The sequence below is a fragment of the Ranitomeya imitator genome, chromosome 4 (assembly GCF_032444005.1).
Source record: "Ranitomeya imitator isolate aRanImi1 chromosome 4, aRanImi1.pri, whole genome shotgun sequence".
Lineage (NCBI taxonomy): Eukaryota > Metazoa > Chordata > Amphibia > Anura > Dendrobatidae > Ranitomeya > Ranitomeya imitator.
In genome coordinates, this window is record NC_091285.1 from 513,428,604 (window position 1) to 513,456,590 (window position 27,987).

Genomic DNA, 27,987 nt, shown 5'->3' on the forward strand with positions numbered 1-27,987 from the left:
CTATTATTTCCTCAAAGAACTGTTCACTACATGACATAACAAAATTGGTATGACCAAGTCAAGGGACATTTTATATGCAGGTAATAATACGATTTGTAAATAAATGGAACTAATCAGTGTAATGTGAGCAAGATTTATTATTTCAAAATAATGTACATAGGGTATATAAATGAAGCTATTGGGAAACACTTGATATTAAATACCTAGCAAAATACAACAGATTTTGAAAGACCTAGAAATGTGGAAGAGTTTTTTTGTGGAATGTTGAAGAAAACGGGACCACTTAGATTAATGTAAGCTTTAATTACAGAATACTGTTCATTTTAAGGTTATTTTCTGTCAATATCACAAACAAAAATAAATCAGAAACAAAACCAGTGGCAAGACATTATTCATCAAAGATCTCGATCACAGGAATGGACGCGATTAGCTATTTAAGTCATGTTTTAGGTTAACCGCTCATGATAATACCAATTAAATCTTTACAATTGTCCGGTAAATGACAGGTGTAATTTACCTTAAGATGCCTGCACAAAGCCGGCAGTGACACACCTAATCCCTATGGTTCCATATTTCAGAGCCCTAGACACTCTGTGCGACACGGCAAATCTCTGCAGGGCACAGTATTCTTCCCCTAAAAGAAATGTTTATAGGACCAGGCGCACGAATTTAGAAATGTAGCTGGATGACTAATTGAGATAGTCAAATTTATTTTGTATAAAATGATTACTTTTAATAATTATTTTCCTTTGGAAATGTTATGTGTCACCAGGTTTTTAACACCTAATCAGAGTGACAATGTAGAGACAACCCTCGGTTTCACTTACAGGACTGTTTGCTGTAGTTTTGATAAACTCCTGCTGATAAAACAGTGGTTTCAACACAAGAAGACTAGTGAACTTGCTGCCAAATAGTCAAGTATATTCATCAACTGTATAATCCCACCTCCGCTAATGATTGGCAGCTGCCAATCATAGGTGTGGGTGGAGTGACACAGAACTTAGCATTTAGAGAACTGCTAGATCTGAAGCAAAAACAGGGATTTTATTAAAATGACAGCAGGCAGCCTAGAAAGTAACATATCGCTGGAAGCAGGGCCTCTGTCTCTTCAGTATACTGCTCTCAGAAGCATGCACCCTAACCAACTGTTGTCGGTGTCGGCAGCTGCCGGCCGGAAATGTTTATTTGCAGACCTGGCTGCCTTCTGATAGTGGCTAAGGCTGGGACTATACATATGCCTCCTACTCAAATTAATAGGAGGTGGATGTGTAGTACCCTGCCATGACCACTATCAAAAAATGGAGCAGCTCTGCAAGTGAGTATTTCCAGCCAGCGATCACCGTCACATACAAAGACCAGCTGATCAATGGGGGTGCCCGACCGATCAGACATTGATGACCTATCCTAAAGATAGGTCATCAGTGCTAAAGTAGTGGACAACCTCTTTAAGTCTCATTCAGAAGTACAGTAGTTTTTTTTTTCCGGTTAATGTGAACAACTGACCGACTTACAGTGTCTTGCAACAGATTTTCATCAGTGTTTTGTCAGGATGTCAAATTTTTACCATCAGGGCTTCATCATACAGTACAGACCAAAAGTTTGGACACACTTTCTCATTTAAAGATTTTTCTGTATTTTCATGACTATGAAAACTGTAAATTCACACTGAACGCATCAAAACTATGAATTAACACATGTGGAATTATATACTTAACAAAAAAGTTTGAAACAACTGAAAATATATGTCTTTTATTCTAGGTTTTTCAAAGTAGCCACCTTTTGCTTTGATGACTGCTTTGCACACTCTTGGCATTCTCTTAATGAGCTTCAAGAGGTAGTCACCGGGAATGGTTTTCACTTCACAGGTGTGCCCTGTCAGGTTTAATAAGTGGGATTTCTTGCCTTAAAAATGGGGTTGGGACCAACAGTTGTGTTGTGAAGAAGTCTGGTGGATACACAGCTGAGAGTCCTACTGAATAGCCTGTTAGAATTTGTATTATGGCAAGAAAAAAGCAGCTAAGTAAAGAAAAACGAGTGGCCATCATTATTTTAAGAAATGAAGGTCAGTCAGTCCGAAAAATTGGGAAAACTTTGAAAGTGTCCCCAAGTGCAGTGGCAAAAACCATCAAGCACTACAAAGAAACTGGCTCACATGAGGACCGCCCCAGGAAAGGAAAACCAAGAGTCACCTCTGCTTCTGAGGATAAGTTTATCCGAGTCACCAGCCTCAGAAACCGCAGGTTAACAGCAGCTCAGATTAGAGACCAGGTCAATGCCACACAGAGTTCTAGCAGCAGACACATCTCTACAACAACTGTTAAGAGGAGACTTTTTGCAGCAGGCCTTCATGGTAAAATAGCTTCTAGGAAACCATCCGGTTTGCGTTTAGTTGGACCATCATTTATTTTTCAACAGGACAATGACCCTAAACACACCTCCAGGCTGTGTAAGGGCTATTTGACCAAGAAGGAGAGTGATGGGGTGCTACGCCAAATGACCTGGCCTCCACAGTCACCAGACCTGAACCCAATCGAGATGGTTTGGGTGGAGCTGGACCACAGAGTGAATGTAAAAGGGCCAACAAGTGCTAAGCATCTCTGGGAACTCCTTCAAGATTGTTGCAAGACCATTTCCGGTGACTACCTCTTGAAGCTCATCAAGAGAATGCCAAGAGTGTGCAAAGCAGTCATCAAAGCAAAAGGTGGCTACTTTGAAGAACCTAGAATATAAGACATAACAAAAAAGTGTGAAACAACTGAAATTAAGTATAAAATTCCACATGTGTTAATTCATAGTTTTGATTCCTTCAGTGTGAATTTACAATTTTCATTGTCATGAAAATACAGGAAAATCTTTAAATGATAAGGTGTGTCCAAACTTTTGGTCTGTACTGTATTTTTGTGTGTTTTTTTGATATGCAAAAAGAAACAAAAGCTGATGGAGGTTTTTAAAGGTTTTTTTTTTTTACACCAAAAGAAATAAAGGTCAGAACTAGGATGCCTGTCCAAGTGTTTCATTAATTCATAGACTTGAATGGGTGAGTTTAGTCCATATCTAGGATCAAAATTGGAAAGTCACAGTTTTTTTTTGCAGACCCTCGGACCGTAAAAGTGCTGTCATGAGAAAGCCCAGAATACTATAATGAGTATATGTCCTATTTGTAAAAACACAAATGTCTGAATGAGACCTTAGAAAAACTTAAATAAATGTAATGGGAAAGCTGATTGTCTTGAACTTAAGACCCTGATAATCCTAGGCAGTCTGGTTGCAAATATTTAATGAAGGCAGTGTATCTACAGCAGCTTATCTGTCTCAAAATCATAGCCCACAGAATTAAAGTAGCTGTCTAAAATTAGAAAAAAAAAGGGTCTTCTGATTTTTCAGGATCAGGCCCACTCTAGAGTTATGGACTTTGAATGGGCTATACAGCAAAAACCAATCAAATGCAACGGAGCTGCAATATCATCCATGACCAAAAATGTGTTACTCTGAAAGTGCATAGAAAAGTAAACCCATGTTTACCAAGCTTTAGATTAGAAGACGACCCCAGTGTGTAAAAGAATTCACTGTAGCATTTAATAATCCATCATTTTAGACTTATCCCTCATAAATGAAGTGGTTCCCGGGAAGGATACATTTGTCCCCAGTTTAGCTTCATTTTACAAAGAGTTCCACTGCATTTAGGTAGCAAGAACATGCAAACTAACTGGGCTCATTCCCAATAAGTTAAATAACAAAACTCGGCTACAAACAGCAACAAATGAAATTCGGATTTCTGCTTTCGTATATTTACAGTGCATGATAATTACACAACTCCAGTGTTACTGGAAAACATGGAATGAAGGAAAGAAAATATTTTTACTATTTACAAACTAATCGATATCATGCTTCTGGAAAACATCTGCCTTTTCCAATTTAGCCAAAGAAAATAAAACAAAAAACATACACAATAATAATATAATAATAATAAGATATAATATTATTTATAACAAAAGTGAACAGACTGCATTTTAATACAAAATGCCTGGAACAAGTGCATAGCATACAGAATAACAAAAACATTATACAGTGACAAGGCTGAAGTGACAGGGTATCAAAACTGTACAAATCAGAGAATGACTTTACTACTTACACAGCTCATTAATGTCTACAAAAACGTGAACACTTATTTTGTTCAGCTGGCATCATAACAGTAGTGGTTTGACCATTTTGTGTGTTTTTGGGTTCAATATAGGGAGTTGTTTGCACATCCTCTACTTTGAAATGCATCATTGTTTCGTTCTTTCAAGATCATGCTTTTTCCTAGAATGAAAAAGATGCATTAAAAAGAGGGCAGCGAGCGACATGTTCCTTACTGTATGAGAAGGAAGCCATCTCTATGCCATACAACATATGCTCTTTACATTCGTTATCATTTTCACACTTAAATGGGTGTACCTCCTGACAAAAATTATCTAAAAAAAAAGGGGGTTAAAAAGGAAACAAACAATTGTAAATCTTAAAGTGGTGGTCCGAAACTAATATTGATTTTAATCCTAAAGGTCTATTTATTGATTTATTGTAATAATCTAATCTTTTTTATAATATACTGTAAAGTTCTGATCATTTCCCCTCTAATCTAACTTCTTTTTTTTTTACATTTTCTTTATCTACTTATGTTTTGATGACATTTTGTTTGCGAATCACCAGTGCATGCTGGGATACTAAAGCAGGATGTCATCAGAGGGCAGGGGATGCAATCACTGCCGCAGTCTCTGTCCTCACACGAAAATTAAGCATATTTACTCAGCAAGCGTTTGCTTGTCACTTCCGACGTATGCTCAGTACAAGCTCCCTTTTCACTGCGCAATATTCTTTTCAATGTATAGTGACACTGCCCTCCCTCACCAGCTCTAATGAGAAGTGACAAGCTGTCAAGAGAGCACACTGTCAGCAATAAGCAAAGAGGAGCAGAGACCAGCCCCATCCCCAAAACAGACATCACTTTCTTGGGTGAGGCTGGATACTGCTCTCTCCTTACAATGCATGCTGACAGTGCACTCTCTTGCTGGCTTGTCACTTCTCATTAAATCTGGTGAGTGAGAGCAGTGTCACTGTACAGTGAAAAAAACATTTGCAAATTAACAAGGGAGCATGTACTGATCATATGCCAGAAATAACAACCGACGCATGCTCAGCAGAGCTGGGACTAGCCTAGCTCCTGAAATGACTGTCACTGAGTGCGCTTCTTTTTAGACCGTTTGATTATCCCAGCATGCACTCGGGATTTTCAAACAAACCATCAAAAAGGAAGTAAAAAAAAAATAAACGTAAAAAGGAAAAAGACCAGCTGACCCTTTCAAGGAAAAATTGGTACGGAAGCCCACGACTGATGCCACTGCTCAGCGCCCAGTGAATGCAGGTGAAGGAAGGCTCCAGCTTCTGTTCTAGGTATATGTCAAGTGGATTCCTTTATTAGCAAACAGTGAAATATGTGACAAAAAAAAGAAAAGAAAAACAAATGCACACCAACAATCTAAGGTGTGAAAGGGGGAAATTGGAGGACTCATCATTGGTTTTCTTTTTGCCACATTTTAACTTTTTGCTAATAAAGGAATCTGTTTTACATATACATGGATCGGAGGCTAGATCCTTCCTTCTGCAAAAAAAATAAAGCAGATAGGGAACGGTAGAAACTTTTTAATAAAAGTCTATTAGAAAAGCAATTAGATTAATAAAATAGATATACATTTAGGATTAAAATCCATATTAGTTTCGGACCACCCCTTTAATCTTTTATTGTGATATATCTTGACCTAGATATGTGTATATATTGGTGTTTTCTCCATATTTGAAATCCACTGCATAGATAAAGTTTTACTAGATGCAGTCACCACCAGAGGGAGCATAGGAGCTTATTGCATACTGGGTTATTATGGAGTACAAGGCATAAGAGTATGCAGAATGCTCCCAAGCTCCTCCTAGTGGCATATTTTTAAATCTACATTTGTTGATGTGATTTTTAGCTCTTCCTCACAAGAATGAAGCTCCAGCCTCTAGGACAATAAAGACCTTGAATTGCTCAGAATTTTTAACCTATTTAGATTAAAACAATTACAAAACAAAAGTGTGCTCAAGGATGGACAAGCACTATGATCTGCTGTATGAAAATCTCTAGTGCTTTCAAAAGTATTTTTAATTTAAGAATGCATTAACATAAATCTGGCATTTAAAGTACCGAAGTCCGATTTTCTTTTAACCCTAGATCATTGGTACTAAAAATAGTACTAGGTGACTCAGATATGCTTCTGTGCAAGTTGAGATTTTGGCTGTGTCTGTTCCTACTACGCACAGAAGAGAACATTATGTTGCAACCAGCCACCTTACATTTATGGAGTTGCCTTAGATGTACTGTTTTGTAATGGGCTTTAAATGTCCCCTTATTACTGTATGTTTTTTGACAGATGTGGCAAGTTATTGGCATACCAGATGGTATATTCGAGAAACTTTGGTCAACTCTACTGACCAAATTCAAATTGTGGTAAAGCTCTTCCTGTGGAATAAAGTTCAAGCCTTCAAAGTGTTCATCCCTATCTTCCACTGGTAGGTTACCTTCTTCACTACCGCCATCCGAGTCCCAAGAGGAATGTGAGCTGCTTGTTGACTTGACGCTTGAGGTTGTGCTCAAATCCAACACAACACTGTCATTCACAGGCTCTGTACCAAAGCTGTCCAAACAAGGCTCTCTGATCTTACTCATGGGATAAACCAGACTCCCTGTCCGGTTCATTCCTTTGAAGATCACAGATGTCTGTCCTGGGTTTTTTAGTGGGGATTCCTGGTAGTGATTGTTGGCCATGTCTTTCAAAAGATAAGGAAAATTGTAAGGGCTGTTTTGTAGTTCCAAAGCATCTCTGGTTAGAAGCTTATGATGAAGGTTCAGATTAGAACTGTGCCTGAAAGACAAAAGGAGAATTAAGAAGGAAGTCCAAAATAATAGAAGGTAACTGCCTATTTTTAAATGTATTATGGAAAAGTGTAATCTCGCCCTTAAAAGTATGTTTTTTTCCGCAGGAACAGAAAACAAAGTCTTCATAAACAGTTATGTTAGAAAGTGACTAACAATGAGTAAGGAATTTTCACCTGGAAATTGACTGTAGGATGCCACCTTCTTCCATGTGTTCTGAAAATTGCATTGGAATGAAAAGCATGTGATCAAAGCTATCCATCAGCCTCCTCAGATTGAAAAGTACCAAACTCTTCCTCAAAAATAGATGTATTTAACCTATTTTTGAAAATTAGTTTGGTACAAATTCAGAACACATAATAACACTACTGTTACATACTACTACAGCATGTAAAGATAACTTCTCCAGCAGCAGCGCAGTCAACCGTAAACGTCTATCTCTTTTTACTCCTCAATATATGCAGATGAAGATTTGCTTCTATCCTCAGGAGTGACTCCAGCAGCTCTACGGGTATACAATGGGGTTGTGACATGCACAATCTGGTCAGGTGAGCACCCCCTAACTTCCTCTACGTGCACTTGTCTCTCTTTTTTTTTTTATTGGCCAAAGAGAAAAAAGTTTTCCCATGGGTAGTTTTTCTTCATTGGAGGAGGTGGAAGGACAGGTCTGGTAACATGCTCCTCTATCAATTGCCACTTTCAGAACAAATAAGTTGAACAATCTTTAAAGTTCCGTTCACTCATTAGTGCAGCCTTCCTCACAAACGATAAAAATCTGTACTACTTAGATCTATTAGTAAGGGTCACAAAACAATATCCCCAAAACATTTACTAAAGACAACCCCTTTAAGTTAACTTATCTATTCCAATTAGCAGCATAGTTGTTTGCTTTGGTCCTTCTCTACCTGCTCGCATCTTTGTGGGTGGAATTTTAGAAGGAGCTGTAATGTGTTCCCTCAGTGAAGTGAAAATCTGTCTTCACTAAACAGAGTAAATGAACAGTATAATAGCAGAAAACGATTTTTATATTTAATTATATATTACAAACTTCATTATATGTACTTAAGTCCATAGTACAACGGTAATTTTTTAAATTGACATTAGCGGGGAGGATTTTGCCTTCTTTTGTGCGGATATATGTAAATGACATGTATAAACAGGAGGCATATTTTACATTCTTAAGTAGGTCTAACTATGAAGTAGACAGTGCTATTGTGTCCAATTAAAGAGACGAACAGCAAAGGAACAGAGACCAAAGTATCATATGCTGCAATTTGTTTGTCCCATTGAAGAAGTCAATGAATATACAGATAATTAGCAATTATTATTATTTATTGTTATAGCGCCATTTATTCCATGGCGTTTTACATGTAAGAAGGGGTATACATAATAAAATGATATATCTAAAGAAACAAATGTACACATGCTATAGATAAGTGCAGTTTGGATGTGCTATGGCAGTAAACTAATTATGGCAAAACACAAAATAAAATTTTCATATGTAGTAAATAGGTTTTTACCTGTCTCTGCTTCTCCGAGAAGGAAAAGCAGCATTGCAGCCATCAATTGTACATAAATGCATTTCTTTTGGATGCACATTTTTGTAATGCATTTTAACACTGTATGGGTTTTTAAACGCCTTCTTACAAATCTCACATTGGAAACAGTTTTCATCCTTGGATATATCTAAGTGCTGATCGATGTCTGAAGAGTCACTCAAGCCAGGGCCTTTGTTCGATATTGCACCAAAAATGCCCCCATTAAAAGAGTAATGTCGAAATTCAACACGGTCCTCAGAATCAGAATGTTTTGACCGTTCTTTAATATAGAGGGAGGGGTCATCCAGCTGCCTCACAATGTTAAAGTGGTTTAAGTGATCATATTTATTTTCACTGGAATCTACTTTCAATGCCGGCTCTTGAGTGAAGGGATGAAATTCATTCTCAGAGTCAGAAGATGCATTGTCATAACTTTTATCCATTGCAGTATGAGAATCTTGTTCATCTCCATTTTGGGAATGGAAAGGAATTGACGAATGTGTATTATCTCTCTCATGTCTACCTGGACTTTCAGCGGAGGTCCCTACATTTCTGTCTGAGTAATCAAATACAGAGGAATCATCTTTATTTGGAGAGAGGTCCTCTTCAGAGCTCATGTTTTCTGTGCTTTCTGTTGGGGTATCCACAGATTCTTTGTGAATCTTGATGGGCATACTAGATTTTCGAGATTTCTTTTTTGGCATCATGTCCAAAAGGTCTGCAGAAGCCATCTTATCACTGACCGGTGAAGAGATTGCTGGTAGGGAAGGAAGCATGCCAGGAGTATTGGCAATTTCAGCTGGAGTAACAGGGCTTCTGTAGAAAGGTAAAACTGGTTGAACAGTTTTCAAGTTAGGAATGAGAACACAAGACTGTCCAATATTAGGCAAACCAGTTGGCATCTTTGAATCAGTGCTATGAGTTACATAGGTATTAGGAGATCTGTTTTCTAGGCATGGACTTTTTAGTCCAAGCCTTTTATGTTCCTCAGACACAGAGATGATAAGACCATTTCTAAGATCTTTATCTCTATTATTCCTATTCATTGGCATATGAAGACGTGGGTTGGGATTAGAACTGTGACGATTTCGGCTACGTAATGAACTAAATACCATATTGCAGCCCTCTATGGTACACCTGTGCTTTATCTTCAGATGCACTGCATTGTAATGGATCTTTAATGTTCCCTTGTCATAAAAGGTCTTTTCACAAGCAGTACAGAAGACACGGCCCTTTCTGGGTCCAGTGCCATTTCGTTCAGCAGTATTCAGTGTATTGTCAGGAGACACTGAAGTCATCTCATAGTTTGTCAAGGTGTTGTGTGAACTGGAATCGCTTAGTGGGCTATCATCATCTGCTTTGGTGACGACATCCTGAGCACTTATGCTGGACTCATTTTCTAAATTAAATGATGCAGAACTAGAAGTCAAGAAGCTGCTTTCAGAGAATGATATATGGGCATCTTGTTTTCCGTCACTCCCTCTATCCTGGCTTCTTTCAGTAAATGGCCTTTCAGGTAGTGAGCCTATGAGAGGTGGAGGCACGGGGCTGAAAAATTGAAATGGTAAAGTAAAGGCCATGTTATTGATCATGTTCTCAAATGGATGTATGGAAGATGGAGACACTTTCTCCAGTGGGTTAGCAACTATAATGGGACTGTTCCTGGGGTTGCTGTTTTCAATAAACGTTCTGATGTCAGAATTTGCCCGAGTGCTGGGAACAAGTACGGAGTACCCTTCCTTCTCATGGATTGCCATCAGTTCTACAATTGATTTGGTTTCTCCAAATCGAAGAAACTGTTGCAATGTGGCTAATTCTTCTTCTACAGTCATTATTGACCAGTGATCCAATACTTTTCCAGATGCATCCTAAAGTCAGTGTTGTATAAGGAAGAGAAATAAAGAAAAAAAAAACATCTGTTAAATATAAACGAATAAATCTTGATGGTTTAGGCCATAAACATATATACATAAATACTAACCAAGCTAAATACTTATGGACAATTGCAAGAATGTGAAGTTATTTTACCCAAAAACATTAAGGGCTCATTCAGATGTCAGTAATTTTTCTCATATGGAAAAAAAGGTTAAAATTTTATGTTTGTATGTGTGTGTGTTTTTTTTTTAAATGAGAGTTTCGCCAGACTGTCAGCTTTTACCATCCGAGTTTGGTCAGAGTTTTATCACTTTTCTCAGATGAATAAAACAAACACTGAGTTTTTCACAGATGGTTTGCTATGAGAAGCTCGAAAAACCTGACTATATGCGGATGGCATAAGAGTGCTTTCCGAATTTTTCACGGACTGAAACTTACATTGTTGAACTTGATTTGAGAAACGGATCAAAATTATACATGTCTTCGTGTATTTTTTGTGAACACAGTAGAACAGTGTGAACAGTTTTATTTATATAATTTACTCACTTATACAGTGCCATTAATACTACAACGCTTTACAGATGTCATCATAGACACTTACAAGGATGTGTCTATCTAAAACAGATACAGAACTTGTATGAGGCAAGTCTTCATAATTCAACCACCACAACCCCTTTGTACACCAGACCAATGCCCAAACCCCATAACCTCCCTATCCATCGTCACTGAAGGGGGGCTTAATTGTCTCCTTTCCAAATCGGACCTCACCACCTGTGCACTCGACCCAATCCCATCCCACCTCCTCCCCAACCTCACCACCACACTTATCCCATCCCTAACCCACCTCTTCAACCTATCACTAACTTCTGGCACCTTCCCTTCTGCTTTCAAACATGCCACAATCATGCCTATCCTTAAAAAGCCAACCCTCGATCCAACTGCTATGTCCAGCTATCCCCAATATCGCTGCTCCCATTTGCTTCCAAACTCCTGGAGAAGCACGTCCACGCTGAACTTTCCTCCCACCTCTCATCTAACTTGCTCTTTGACAATCTACAATCTGGTTTCCACCCCATCACTCAACTGAGACAGCCCTGACCAAAATCACTAACGACCTACTTACAGCCAAAGCTAACGGACAATACTCTGCACTCCTCCTTCTAGACCTGTCCTCTGCATTCAACACAGTTGACCACTGCCTCCTACTACAGATCCTCCCCTCCTTTGGCATCAAAGACCTCGCCCTATCCTGGATCTCCTCGTACCTTTCCAACCGCACATTCAGCGTCTCACACTCCCACACTACCTCCTCATCCCACCCTCTCTCTGTTGGAGTCCCCCAAGGCTCTGTTCTAGGACCCCTACTCTTCTCAATCTATACACTTGGCCTGGGACAACTCAAAGTCTCATGGTTTCAAGTACCACCTTTATGCTGACGACACGCAGATCTACCTTTCTGGCCCAGAAGTCACAGCTCTGCTGTCCAGAATCCCGGAGTGTCTATCAGCCATATCCTCCTTCTTCTCCTCTTGCTTCCTCAAACTCAATGTGGACAAATCTGAACTCATCATCTTTCCTCCATCCCATAGATCTTCCTTACCTGACCTATCTATCGCAATTAACGACATCACGCTTTCCCCCGTACCAGAAGTCCGCTGCCTCGGAATAACCTTTGACTTTGCCCTGTCCTTCAAACCGCACATCCAAGCTCTCTCCACCTCCTGTCGCCTCCAGCTCAAAAATATCTCCAGAATCCGTCCTTTCCTCAACCATCAATCTACTAAAATGCTTGTGCATGCCCTCATCATATCCTGCCTTGACTACTGCAACATACTTTTCTGTGGCCTCCCTGGTAACACCCTTGCACCTCTCCAGTCCATCCTTAACTCTGCTGCCCGACTAATTTATCTATCTCATTGCTACTCCTCCGCTTCCCCTCTCTGCAAATCTCTTCACGGGCTCCCATTCCCTCAGTGTATCCAGTTCAAATTACTAATACTGACCTACAAAGCCATCTATAACCTGTCTACTCCATATATGTCTGAACTAATCTCCCGATATCTTCCCTCACGTAATCTCCGGTCCTCCCAAGACCTCCTTCTCTCCTCCACACTTATTTGCTCCTCATCCAACCGCCTCCAAGACTTCTCCCGAATATCCCCCATCCTCTGGAATTCTTTGCCCCAACACGTCCGACTATCAACCACATACGGATCTTTCAGACGGAACCTGAAAACCCACCTCTTCAGGAAAGCCTGCACTGACCCTGCTGCCTCCTCATTACTACCAGAGATACTGCCTCACCAACAACGGAGATTCTGCAACCCTCAACCTATTGTCTCCTTCCCCATAATCCTGTAGAATGTAAGCCTGCAAGGGCAGGGTCCTCGCCCCTCTGTATCAGTCTGTCATTGTTAGTTTGTTTACTGTAAGTGATATCTGTAATTTGTATGTAACTCCTTCTCATATACAGCACCATGGATTCAATGGTGCTATAGAAATAAATAATAATTATAATAATAATAAGAGAAATTTACGTCTGATTGAGTTCTAAAGCAGAGACACATGTAAAGTTGACTAATAGCAGTGGTAACACTGTTCATATTTTATACAAGCAATCTGGAAACAATAGTGTTAATGTGTATCAGTCAGTAACAATTTTGAAGATTGCAAATGAAACCCTACAGCAAGGTGTAGTGCGCTTTAAAGGGAACCTGTCAGCTAACAATTAAAATACCCAGTATTTACCATATTTTTTGGACTAGAATACACACTTTTCAGCAAGAAAAAAATCTTGCTAAAAAGTGTGCATGACAAAGTCCACTGGCAGCTGTGGTCAAGGAGACCATGGAACATCCTTCCCCATCACTGAGAAAATGTCTCAATCTCCTCCTGCCCCACATGGATATTTGATCAGTAGATGACAGGAGAAAAAGCTACCAGGATCTGCACAGATGCTTTACATCCTGAGTAGCTGTAGGACTTTAGAGGCCATGTGATCAGTCACATTCCTGGAAGAAATTTCAAAATGAGGCAAAGTGTACAGAGTGTGTGTTTTGATGATGTGTCCAAGCTATAGATGAGCTTTACGTGTTTTGTTTTGATGATGTAGCTGAGCTGTGTGTTGATTGTATGAAGCTGAGCAGAGCAAACATGTACTGTACATGCAGCAGTGTTGCGTATATGTGTGCACTACAGAGAGCAAAATGTGTGTGCTATAAAGCTGAATGCAGAGAAACAACAATAGATCTATCACATCCCTATTCTACCCTAGTGCATTATAATATTGATATGGAAACATCCACTTCTTTACACCACCGGGGAATTTTTTATTACTAGTAAAGAGAAAAAACATTTTCTGCTGTCAAAAACAGTTAAATTTCACAGTAATGTACGTCCTACAATCGAAAAATATAGTAAGTGCAGCCAATGTGTCATGTGCAGGTAAATAGCATTTTAAATATGTGCAGCATTCTAACTGGAAATGCTGTGGCAGGAAGAAAATAACGTTCTATTCTCCCTGTAGCTGCTCACTTCCAGTCATCGTGACAGCAGCAAGGAAGTGAACAGTCTGCGCTCACTACACCCTGCGCACACTGTAATCACTCCCCTGCAACACAGCATGTGTGGAGAGCAGGAGGTTAGTCAATGACAAGGGGGAGTGATTACATTGTGCTCACTCTGCAGCAATCACTTATTGTACAAAAGCCATAGCCCTCTGTGCCATCCACTTGGCTGGAAGCGATTGGCTGTAGGGAAAATATAACTTCATTTTCTCCCTTTAGCAACACTTCGAATTAGACACCTGCACATGTTTAAAATTGTATTTACCTGCAGATTACCACTATTTTTGCAGTTAAATACCAATTATTTTTGTTGATAGGGTCCCTTTAAATCAGCATTTTTATATCATATTTGCTATATGGTCATGCAGATCATAGGGAGTTGAACAAAATTATATCTTGATATCTGCAATGTCTTATTCCACATAAAACCAGATATTTCTTAAATGCTAATCATCGGTTAAGATCTACGGGCTGGAGACTGATCTGCAGGAAAATCTTCCTCCAGACATTATTTTAAATGAAAGGGGGTGTTACCAGGGTGAACCAAGTAATGACTGACACTTTTCCTTCATAATTACAAACGGCTCTTCAGTGCATTCAGTACTTACATATCACAGTAGGGCTAACACAACACAGCAGAACGTCAACTTTCTCTCATTACATATAGGGGTAAGGTTTCTCCTTGTGGAGAGTGACATACCATCTTCGGCTTGTCAAGGTAAGGAGGCTTATTCACCATGCAACGCTCCTCTGGGAAATGTAATATGCAAATTGCCTCTTCAGAGAAAAAGAGGACTTAAACTCTATAGCGCCACCTGTTGGAAGTAGCGATCCTACAAGTCACAATCAACCCTTTAACGAGTCGTGCAATATGACTTAGGATAAAAGCCAAATCAGTATCTCAATTCGCAAACACAGTGTTTCGGGCTGTTGGCCCTCATCAGTGCAAGCATGAGAGCTAATTTGGCTAGGTGAGAGGCTCTGGACTGGCAATTTGCATATTAAATTTCCCAGAGGAGCATTGCACGGCGAATAAGCCTCCTTACCTTGACAAGCCAGAGCTGGTATGTCACTCTCAACAAGGAGAAACCTTACCCATTAGACCTCAGTCCAGAGCCTCTCATCTAGCCAAATTAGTTCTCATGCTTCACACTGATGAGGGCCAACAGCCAGAAACACCGTGTCTGCGAATTGAGATACTGATTTGGCTTTTATCCTAAGTCATATTGCACGACTCGTTAGAGGGTTGATTATGACTTGTAGGGTCGCTACTTCCAACAGGTGGCGCAATAGAGTTCAAGTCCTCTTGCATATCACATTATAAAAACATTTGTAGCTGCACTTGTCCTCTCATAATGCTTCAGCTTCAATCTCACAGACAGTCAGCGTGGTGGACGGCAGTAGAACAGAGCTGAAATCAATTTGAGAATACAACTGCAAATGTGCTTGTTGTGTTTGTAATGAGACAAAGTTCAACTCTGCAGTACTATGTTAGCTATAATCCGGCACAGCGGTGCAGCAGAGCTGACAACACTATGAGAGGACACAGATGTGTGTGATTATGAGAGTGATAACTTGGTTCACACTTCTAATGTACCCTTTTATTTATAATAATCCCTGGAGGCAGATTCTCAATCAGATCAATGTCCATCCGATAGATTTTAACAGGTCATTTACATATAAGAAAAAAGGCGGATTTCTATGGAATGAGACATTGGATCGTAGATATTACATTATCATTTTATTCAACTTCCTATTACCCGAGTGCCGATATAGATGGCTTAGGCGTGTTGATCCTATTGACAGATTCCCTTTAAGAATACAAACTGAGCATAATACTTTTTAGACATGGAAAGAAGATAACCTATAAAGACAATTTCTCATCTAAATTTAAATGGATCAATTAATATGAAGATAAAACGTCATGCAATTTAAGTTTTAGATTAGCTTCTCACTTTAGTCAAGTCTAATTTTTCACCCACCATCCCCTTTAAGTTTAATAATCTTCCAGGCAACTAAGGATCGTGGAATAAATGAAGGCATATTGATCTATAGCCATCGTCCACAAAGCACAGCTGTAATTACACTTGAGTGTTAGAGTTATATCAAACTCTGGCCTTGTCTAACTTTTCCCAATAACTACAATAAATATTTTATCACAGGACATGTATTTGATAGCCTACTGAGATTTTTCACAGTCCATGAAAGACTTTCCAGGTTGATGAAGAACGTATCATCATATTTTTTTCATGCTGTAGAGGCTTTGAGATAATTGATTCCATATTTTTAATCCCAACACTAAAACGCAAGATTATCCAGCTCATTAAATATTGAACTGTGTCATGATATAAGACCATAAGAGAACTTTGCATTAAAAAAAAACATAATTGTAGCAAGCAGCGGGAAGTGAAAGGATCTTGCAAGCTGTTTAATTAGCATAGCTTAACTGAGGTCCATTGTGCTCTGTGAAGGTACAGAGAGGAGTTACAAGATGACCATAATGGACTGCAAACTAAAGATCTTCTAACTGATTTACTATTCTTATTGGAGTTTATATAGAAATGCAAAAAACGTAAAGAAACAAGATTTTAGAGAATGTGCCATGCATGTTATTCCTTGTCTACTGGTCATAAAACAGCACCATTATAATGCTGGCTGGGAGACATACTGTAGGTACACTTCTTTTAGGGTATGTGCACACGTCAGGATTTCTTGCAGAAATTTTCCTGACAAAAACCAGACATTTCTGCCAGAAATCCGCATGCGTTTTTGTTCACGTCTTTCATTCGTTTTTTGTGCGTTTTTCCCCAAATGCATAGAATAACGGGAAAAACGCAGAAAATCCGCAAAATTAATGAACATGCTGCTTTTTTACCACAATGCATCATGTGCACAAAAATTGCAGAATGCATTCTAAATGATAGGATGCATATGTCTGCGGTTTCTAATGCGGTTTTATCACGTTTTTAAAAACCTGAATGTTTGCACATACCCTGAAACAGATTCTCTAGCTAAGTGCTGCTAAGGCCATGTTCATATTGAGTTTTATCTTTACTAGTGATGAGCGAATATATTCGTTACTTGAGATTTCTCGAGCACGCTCGGGTGTCCTCAAAGTATTTTTTAGTGCTCAGAGATTTAGTTTTTCTTGCCGCAGCTGAAAGATTTACATCTGTTAGCCAGCATAAGTACATGTGGGGATTCCCTAGCAACCAGGCAACCCCCACATGTACTTATGCTGGCTAGTAGCTGTAAATCATTCAGCTGTGGTGATGAAAACTAAATCTCCGAGCACTAAAAATTACTCGGAGGTCACCCGAGCGTGCTTGGGAAAGCTCGAGTAACGAGTATATTCGCTCATCACTAATCTTCACATCAGTGGCTCCATTAGGGTTTACGCCTGCAGCCCGAAAAAATGACATCATATACGGAGTTGATGGGATCATTGACTGTTAGGGTGCAAATGGAGTCACTGTGTACTCTGCTAGACATCATTTTTGGCCGTATCCACCTATTTGAAGCAGGCTCTAAGAAGCAATCGACAATGACTTGGAGCACCCCTCAAATAGGTATATAATGATGTTCTGCAGTGGAAACAGGGACTCCTTCTGTATCTTTACAGTCAATGGTCCAGTCAGCGCATACGCCCAACTTCGGTTTCCCAGGACCTCAGACGTAAACCCAGATGGGGCCACTAGATCTAGACTAAAACAATATCTGATCCCAGCATGAGAGTCATCAGAAGGTCATGCATTAGGGATTTCCTTAATTTGAATAGATAAAGTTGCATACTAGCCTCACCACAGCAGATATCCAACTCATTTTCAGGTGCAACCATTTTCTCTGCTCTTTACATGTATTGTACTAAAGTTAAGGAACAGACTTCCTTCTTAGGGTGGGCTCACACATTGCATATTTGATGTGGATTTTACTTGCAGATTTCTAAACTGAAATCTACTGCAATTTCTGCATTTATTCATGGATTTTTACTTGTATTTTTGTTGTTGCTGCTGAACTGCACCAAAAGCAGAACAACAAAACCATGCCACACCAATGGTTCAATATGTAGATTTAGGGTCCTTATTGAAATGGTTAAAATTTTAAACCAAAAACAAATGCAGAAGAATAGTAAGATAAAAGTTTGCTCTACTTTGCGGGCACTGTAAAATGCTGCAGACTTTATGTGTGGAAGTCAATTTTAAAGCCAATTAACACTGGGCAATAACTGGTCAAACGTCCATTGAAACAAGGGGAAATCAACTTACTATATAGATGTTTGGTACTGATATTAATTGGCTCTTAGCGAGATGCGTATATGGGCAGTACAGAGATAATGGATGGATAAAACTTTGTCCATAAATACTGCGGCATACCTGAAGCACATAGCCCCGGATGTAGTCCTGGAGCGTCCAGTCAAGTGAATGAAGTATCTGAATGACCTCTTCTTGCTTTAAGACACTAAAAAGTCGATCAAGCAGAATTTTCAGTCGAATAGGAATGGCTTGAGTTCCATAAAGCATAAGGCTGCTAATATCAAAGACTACGCTGGACTGAACAATTTCAACTTGACCGGTGGGATAAAAATGTGGGATCCGAAGTTTACTCAGTGCTGTATAAAAGGGGATACAAAAAAATATATGTTAGAAATATAGTAAGTGAATAGATGCATTAGAAAATTGTCATTGTGATTAGAATATAGGCATATAACATTTACCATGTGCCACCCATCCATGCCTGCACTGCTCACACTGACGGGGATTTATTTTGCCAGGTTTGAATCCCAAACAGATGCAGTTTACCAGTGTACATCTTATTGCCTAAAATATAAATACTAAATATTAGCATTTAATACTACAGAGACAAAGCAGAAAATAAAATTCACTTATTTTAGTCATCTTGCAGCCATTTTAGTTACTCCCAGCAACAATGGTGGTAAAGTGATGATACCACTATCAAGTACACATTGACTAATGCAGACACAAAGTGTACGCTGGACATCAGTGAGATTATACATTGCACATGTTCATACTTTTCTAACTTCCAAGTGCAATGCAATGCTCACTTTACATTGTCGTAGTACATCTTATCCTTATCCATCTGGATGCCGCATGCAGGACATAAATAATCTCCAAAGTCAGATGCACAACTTGCATACATGACCTAGAGTACTAGAAGCTAATGGGGGTAAAGAACATGTGTTTTCATGGATGCTCCTATATAATAAAAAGATGAAAAGGAGGTAAACCATTTCCTAAAATACAAATGTCCTCGTTATAATTCTTAAATTGTTGATTTATGAACTCTTACGGGCCAGGGAGGGTAGCTGCATTCACGCAACTTTGCTTAAATTTGGATGAATGAATTTGGGATACATGTATCTAAGAGGTGGTGACAGATTGATGTTCTCACTGGTTCCATCACTGACTGTTTCTGGGAACATAAAATTCCTACAAGTTCGGTATTGGAGGGCACTGCACCCAGCTGTATGAACACAGTCAAGGCTGGGGATGTATATTAATTCTCTGGAGAAACCATTCCTGTATGAAGTGGAAAACAGATTATAGCAGTCTAAGAAAACCTGTCTCAAGTTACCCCTATTAGCATTTCAGCAGCAGCATGTCCTACAGGGGTTTAGTACATCTGCTGGACCTTTGTGTGCAACTGATTTACACAACTACAAGATCAATACCTGAAATGTGGTAGCAGAGCTGAATTCTTGGACTTCGGCTTGATAATAAATTTCAATAAAGCAAGGACTACTCAACAACCAAAAATCTCACGTCATTTACATGAAAGGTACTGTCTCATTCAATTTTTATTATCACAAAGGTGATTACCCCCTCCCATTGTGAATAATAGACATTGCAGGGTTTTCTAACAGGTGACATTCACTTTTAAATGATGGCCTGGTTTAGAAACCACAAATACCCTATTTGGAAATCCAGAGCCACATGGATGGTTCAGTCCTCATTGACCCAGCTCATATTTGCATTATACAGACTGCCTATTGATTTCAGTAGAAACTGCCTTATTATTCCCTTTCCTCCGTAACTGTGCTGTAAGGAGATTAAATACCAGGTTCCCTCACAGATTACAACTGTCTGAAGGTTGTCCCAGCACTGGAATCTACTTTTCTTTGGGTACCTTTGGACAAGTCACTCCAGCCCATATGCGAACGTTGTAATATGGTGTTCAGAAATATACAGATTTTGACAAAATTGGTTCCATGTGGCAGACATCCATCTTATACTCTCAACTGAGTTAACAATTATTTTAGATTAGTTAATTAATTAATTAACAAGGCCAACTCAATGTTAAGGTGGTGATCATACATGAAGCACAGTAGGTTATCACTTGATGTAGCTTACAAGAGGGCAGTTTTGTGTCATCAGATATCCTTTCCATAAGTACATGGCCCCTTCATAGAGTAAGAGAGTATAGTCTCCCATATGATTGTTACTTATAATAGCTGGTACAAGTCATTATTAACCTTTTAAAAGAGCCTTGCAACAGGACTTTGGATAGAAAGCTAAACCAAAATTTACATTTGTAAGGAACAGTTTTCTTTTTTGCCCCTCATCAGTGCCAAATAGGAGACTGGTTGGCTGGATGAGAGGCCTTTGATGGACATAAAAAGGGGTAAAGTTTCTTCCTACAGGGGTTTTCTTACAAAGTACATTTTAATTACTAGATCTTGGAATAATATTAACTTTCACAATTGGATGTGCTGAAAAAAAATGTTCTTGTCCTGAGATAATCTTATAAATTTGCCCCTGCTGTGTACTGTGTAATGGCTGTGTCTGACCGTACAGGAACATGGTTTGATGTTACCACAGCTCCTGGGCAGGGGAGGAAGAAAAAATGTATTCAAACATTAAAGCCTGGGATCACAGCTGATTCTTTTTGTGAGTAAAACATTTCCCTGTCTGTTTTTAAACAACTAGATGGTGGCCCGATTCTAACGCATTGGGTATTCTAGAATATGTATGTATGTATGTATATAGCAGCCACATAGTATATAGCACAGGCCACGTAGTATATAGGAGCCATGTAGTATATAGCAGACAAATACTACGTGGTCTGTGCTATATGCTATGTGGCGGCTATATACAAACATACATATTGTAGAATACCCGATGCGTTAATACAGGCCACACAGTATATAACACAGCCCAAATAGTATATAACACAGCCCACGCAGTATATAGCAGCCATGCAGTATATAACACAGGCAACATAGTATATAACACAGGCAACGTAGTATATAACACAGGCCATGCAGTATATAACAGTGGCCGCGTAATATATAGCACAGGCTACGCAGTACATAACACAGCCCACATAGTATCTAACACTGGCCACGTAGTATATAGCAGCCACGCGGTATATAACGCAGCCCACGCGGTATATAACACTGCCCACATAGTATATAACGCAGCCCACGCAGTATATAACACTGCTCACGTAGTATATAACCCTGGCCACGTGGTATATAGCAGCCACACTGTATATAACGCAGCCCACGTGCTATATAACACTGCCCACGTAGTATATAGCAGTGTGGGCACATATCCATGTTAAAAAAAAAGATAATTAAAATAAAAAATAGTTATATACTCACCCGCTGGGATCCAGCGAAGCTGTCCTATGCGGCTGCCGCCATCTTCCGTTCCCAGGATGCATTGCGAAATTACCCAGATGACATAGCGGTCTCGCGAGACCACTAAGTCTTCTGGGTAATTTCGCAAAGCATCTCTGGGAACGGAAGATGGCGGCAGCTGCGAGCGCATCGCTGGACTACGGAAGGTGAGCATAGCAGGTTTTTTTTTATTATTATTATTTTTAACATTAGATCTTTTTACTATTGATGCTGCATAGGCAGCATCAATAGTAAAAACTTGGTCACACAGGGTTAATAGCAGCGGTTACGGAGTGCGGTACCCGCGGCCCGTTACCGCTGGCATTAACCCTGTGTGAGCGGTGAGTGGAGGGGAGTATGGAGCGGGCGCCGGGCACTGACTGCAGGGGAGTAGGGAGGGACTAATCGGACTGTGCCCGTCGCTGATTGCTTGCGGCAGCCATGACAGGCAGCTGGCGAGACCAATCATCGACGCGGGATTTCCGTGACGGAAGTTGCCAACAGACAAAGACAGATAGATGGAAGTACCCCTTAGACAATTATATATATAGATGTTTTATCTCAAAAAAAGAATCAGCTATGTTCCCCTGCTGTAATGTCTGTATACTCTTTTCTTCCCTGCCCAGGAACTGTGATATGATCAGACCATATTCCTGTACGGTCAGACACAGCCATTACACAGTACACAGCAGGGTCACATTTATAAGATTATCTTAGCACAGAAACATTTTATTTATACACATCAACTTATGGAACTTTTTATTCAAAGATCAATTGATCTATTGATTAAAATTAACTTTCTTCGTGGGAAAAGCCCTTTAAGGAGACCTTAGTCTGGTGTAGGGAGACTTATAGGCCATGCAATGCTCATTGGAAAATTAAATATACAAAGGACATCTTCACAGAAGACAGGATCTCCGGTGCTCCCTATGGGAAGCCGCAGTCTTTACAGTCAATCAACCAAAGAGCATTGCCAAATGACTTGGGATGTGAGACCTTTCCTGTAATACTCCACTTGCCATTTAAAGCTGTCCTCTTCTAAAAACTACAATAAGGGTCAATAGTATTAATGGTGCATCAACATTTTCAGCACACATTCCTAGTAGGGAGCAAACTATTAGTGCAAAATAAATCTACAAAATTGCTAGTATAGAGCATATGAAGGGAAAGTGTTAATATGGGAAAAAAAAGTAAAAACTTACCTCATTCATTTTGTGCTTTGGTTCAGTCCCCACAAACAGCTGAATCTCATTCCCTGGAATGCACTCACTAACACACAAAACAGAAGGTCAAGTTACTTTCTGAAAACACTTCTTGGCAATGTTTCCCAAACCAGCTACCACCCTCATTACAGATATTCACTCTGCTACAACTAATGACTTCTGTTCAGTATCAATAAGCCTGAAGCCACGCACACCATACAGACCTTCATGGTGTGATGCTGGAGAGCTTTCATAGCCCATGAAACAGCAAGGTCATCTTTATCCAGCATTGTTTAATAGGTCGTTATTTGTCTCCACCTTAAGGTGGCCACACACAGCCAACAGCTTTCTCCTCTGACTCCCCCATAAACATTCATGCGTGGATCTGCCAAACGTGCATGTTTATTTTAACGAGAGGGGTGAATGCCACTGCCAGGCACCTCCGACCGTGCTCCTTACTCAGGGGTACAAAGAATCAGACACATATCATCCAGCATTCCCCATCTTTCTTAATTACTGTTCATGTGGCATTTTACTCCTCTGGCTTTAAAGACACTACTGTAGTGTGCTAGTGGCAACAGTGTGATAAGGAAGGGAAATTCAGAATATTATGAATCGGAGCTCCCCAAAGAGGTTATAGTATGGGCACGTAACCAGTGTGTGACCTACAGGAAGCAGCCAGGCAAGCCTCAACGTCTGGCAGACGGGCACTAATTTAGAGGCCGATTTATCAATATTGCCATTAGTTGGGCGATATTTGTGGTGCGATATGTACGGACATCTTTAGCAAGTGGAAAAACACAATGTAAAGAAGTGTGTGAACAGGTGTGTTTAACCACGTCATTATAGCGTCTACATGTATCGTGCACACTGGTCCACGTGAAGGCATACTAAAACTTCTATTATGGCAGGCTAGAGATGTAGTACATTGATAAATATACAGAGGTAATAATCTCGTAATCTCAGATATATTCAATAGCACTATTCATTTGTCAGACAGCCCACAAGCTGAATACTAGACAAAAAGATTTGTAGTCATGGATGACTAATGATCAGACAATCAAGTTGATCTGAGACCATAACCAAATATGTCTTGCTTACAAATCTCAAGTGACAACGTTTGGCTGTAGTCAGGTAACCCCAAAACACTGGTGCAGACAAAATAATGACACAATAGAAGTTATATGGCAGCCATAAGATGCAACTCATACAGGAAAGGATGAGCTCATCATCAGGGCCTGAATCATTTCCACTATAACTCTTGCAGGATCATGTAGCAATCTCAAGTACACAGAACATTCCACATGCATCTCCTTTCTCAATTCATTTTTCAATATTCCTACCAAATATTATACAGTCATTTGCTATAATATGTATAACACACACAATTAATAAAATTGAAAATTATCTACAACCTAAAGAGTGTATTTATATGCCAGGTACACATCTATGTATTTTATTGCATGCTACATGTAAAACTATTACTAAAACACCAGTACGCTATGAAGGCATGGTACAGCAAACATGTGTGTGCCTTAATACCCATCTGAGTGTGGTTGGTTGTTCAGCATGTGCATCTATTTTTATAAACCATATTCTAATATATAATGCAGCAGATGAAATTTCTGCAAACAATCTGCCACATGAGCAAAAACCCCAAAATGGTCCAGACGCTGCAGAATTAAGGTGTCTTTTCCTCAAGTCTACTTTACATACAGGTGACATCCAATTTAGCATAAGCATACCCAGTAGAAACAGAAGAGGACGTCAGCCATATGTTGGCGCCTCAACTAGAGATACTGTATAGTACAAAAATATTAGTACACCTTCCTTGTAGTCCCACCACACATCTAAGAATCCCGTGCTTATGTAACTGCTCCATATAATGCTACAAGTTGTACATGATTGACATTTGTCTTTCCCCCATGATAATAATTGTATAAGGGATAATCTTAGAACGAGGCAAGCTCCAGCACAATAGGAGTATGGTCATTTACGGAAGAGTACAGGAGCAATGCAGTATTACACACAACGTGGGTTAGCCATTATAGAGTAAAACAGGTCACGATGTTTACGATGATTCAAGTGTGTGGATTTTTATTTTCTTTGAAGGAAGCCAAATACAGAAAAAGGTCAATGTAATAGATGTGGTTCCTTCACAGGGAGAGTGGCTTGCATGGCAATGCACAACTGTGCCACTGTTTACTGTGCCACCACCACACATACCCATTTACTTTCAGTAAACTTTTAGTTGTTCTCCTTACAGGTTATCAGAACAATACATAAACTCAGGCAGAATCATTAAGTAGCAGTTGTGATCATTTTTTTTGCAACTGATGTAACTATGTCCCCAGTTATTGTCACACATTCCAGTAATGAAAAGCCAACCTAACTCAATACCGGTAATTGGAAGGATAGCAGCAGATGTATTTTAATCATGCCTTACAGTATGGGGAAATTCCTAAAACCCATAGTTCCTCCACTCTAGATATGGAGACTTTCAAGAACGTCAAGCAATCAGATATCACCACGAATTGTGTCAGAATGACAAACGTGTGCTGTTGCATCTGTACACATCCTATTTTCTGTAAAACAGCGCCTTTATCTGATTGTTTCATGTTTATATAGAAAAAAGTGGCAGATACTAAAAGGAAAAACTTTTTGGGAATAAGTTGGCACTGAACCAAATAGACATGGTAAAAGTAAATTCGTTAGCTACCTCCCCAAAACTATACCTCTAGATGAGTGACTTCAGTTGCAATCAAGTGTCAATTAACTTTTAACAGTAGACTTTTAAAAGAATTCTTCAACCCCGTCAAATGAAAACAGGACAATTCAAACCTCAGGAAAGATGCTTGGTCACACAGACGTCAGGCCACATACAGAACAATTGACAGAAGCTGTCAATTAGCAATGCTGCATTTCTTGTTGATGTCTGTACAGTTAGCTGCTCATCCATCACATGATGATGGTTTGCTGGACCATTGTGTTACCTGGTGTCTGAACACTAGACAATTAGGTCTATGCATCGTTACATCCTTTAAGAATATGTCAATATCAACAGAGATCTAATACTCTAATTTACAAGGCGCAAAGAGTAAAGATCCCAAAGTCATGCCTTAGGTATCAAACTATATCTACACGATGTCACAATTCACATCAATCTGAACATTGCAAACACAGTGAAATATACTGGCAAAATAGTTATGCAATGTATGTCTTAATGTCTACATAGGAGCCATGAAATATTACCTGTTGAAAATCTTCAAGAGAATTTAGCACTTGTCCAGACAGACTTAGCTGTCAGGTTTCCCATAAGGAAGGAAATCATGGGTCTGTTCCAAGACATCCCGTTCTTCCGAAAAAAAAGTAATGTTCACTTTAGTCCCACAGTTGCAGAACTAATGAATCCGCAAATATTTTTTTTTCCCAAGATCAGACACATATTTGTATGCTTAAAAAATAGAGGCGCTAATTAGGATGAACTGACCTGTGTAAAGGATCAGACATCAGAGAATGACATACTTGCCAGGGCCTCTTGTGAAAAAAAATCATAATATCAGTAAAAGGATGTAAAAGCAGCGAATACATTATGCATGTTTAGGAATGGTGATAAAATGATAGCATTCTATGAAAAAGAGCAGACAGACGAGAAAAAAAAAACACGCTTATCCGTTCTAGCCTGTAATAAACCCAGAAGTTGAGACAGTGGCAACTCAATGGTAAGAAAAGAGGAGCAGTAAAGAAGAACATGTTTCTACACTGCCTTTGAGAAAGTTTGGCTTCCAGCTATGCAGTGATTAATATCAGATCTCCTCCTTTACTTGCCTCTTGACAATCGTGTCACATCTGGCTGACAAATCCTTACAAGCTTATCCAAACCTAGGCAGCCCAGATCATGCTCCAGGACTTGCTAGAAGGAAGCGGTAACACCAGTCCTGTACTGATGTGCCATCATGAAACTAATGAAGCTGACTTCACTTGTAGACTGCAGAAAGACAAAGCAGCACAACATGCCTGGAGGTCCTTGCAACATAGATGTTAGCTCACCCAAAAGACACAAACAACAATCCGCTTTCCAGTTCAAGAAGCCAAATCAGCTACATGATTCCGGGCTGTGCAGGAGAGCATTGTGGAAGAAGATAATCACAGATTAACAGAAGAGCAGAAAGACACCTTCGTGCAGGCGAAACAGGACAGTTTGGCTTTAGATTGCACTTTCCATCTCTAGCATTACGTCAAACTAAGAAAATGGGCTGGGCACACCTATCTTAATGGATACTGCATAGTTAAAGCCATCTATCAGTGTATTGATCGCTCTGTACCAAGTTCAGTGGAAAGATTGGCTTCCCATCTACAACTACTGGAAAAGCTTAACATAAAAAAGGAGAAAAAGAATTTCAGCATGCTTTCTAAAAAAAATACATATGGCAACATTTTAAAAATGTATAAAGTGCACTTGTGAGAATCATATCTTTAGACTATTAAGTGTTACGACATTGGAGTGTATTGAGAATATTCTGTTGAATTAGAACGGAATACAACGGAGCGGCCGACCTTATACCATCTTCATCATTCTCATCATCACCACAGTGCTTTCAATGCAAAGGACTACAGGACTAAGTGTGCTCTGAGGAAGGACAATAGCACTCTTCAATAAAAGGATAAGATTGTATGCATAATTTACAAACACAGATCACCAGCCACTAATAACACTAAGAAGGACTATAGGAAAATTGGTTTTACGGCCTGCTCTAAAGAGCATTTCTGCATCATAATAAGGACATTAATGCACTTGCTTAAAGCACTTTATCCTGGACTCCTTTAAAGTTATATGCCAGCGTGAGCGGACATGGGGTGAAAAGAATGGAGACAAAATGAAAAAAATGTAAAAACATAAAATGCCAAGTTGTATGACAGTTATTGAGCACAAGATATAGTTTTATGATACGAAATCTACTTCTTTACAAAAACAAAATTCCAAGACTATTTAAGATTTGAATCTAAGAAATGAATAGATGAAGTTTCCTTACTTTGTCCATTGCTAGAGAGATGTCATGTCCCAGGCAGTTCCTCATTCCCTCAATGAGTACTCCAGCTATGTACTTTAAGCGCACTCCTGTCTGTACAAGTACTAACACAGAACATCACACGCCTTCTCAGCCTTGTCTGAATATGAGCACCTCAAGGTCTGATGAATACTAAGCCTGTGCACAGGGGA

The 27,987-nt window shown here is 39.5% G+C and overlaps 1 protein-coding gene across 2 annotated transcripts; it reads right to left on the reverse strand.

The window, feature by feature from the left end:
• Nucleotides 1–119: 119 nt before the first annotated feature.
• BNC1 (basonuclin zinc finger protein 1) lies at nucleotides 120–27,987 on the reverse strand. Of its 2 annotated transcripts, XM_069766096.1 has the most exons (8): nucleotides 26,817–27,643; nucleotides 26,019–26,121; nucleotides 22,767–22,833; nucleotides 18,640–18,742; nucleotides 18,299–18,534; nucleotides 8,467–10,352; nucleotides 6,592–6,935; nucleotides 120–4,302 (listed from the first exon to the last, which is right to left on the reverse strand). In XM_069766096.1, exons 3-8 carry the CDS (start codon nucleotides 22,773–22,775, stop codon nucleotides 4,226–4,228), a joined length of 2,655 nt encoding a protein of 884 aa, XP_069622197.1. In that variant the 5' UTR covers nucleotides 22,776–22,833; nucleotides 26,019–26,121; nucleotides 26,817–27,643; the 3' UTR covers nucleotides 120–4,225. The 2 variants fall into 2 exon arrangements, with proteins under 2 accessions (XP_069622197.1, XP_069622196.1); XM_069766095.1 differs by lacking the exons at nucleotides 26,019–26,121; nucleotides 26,817–27,643 and adding an exon at nucleotides 27,800–27,987.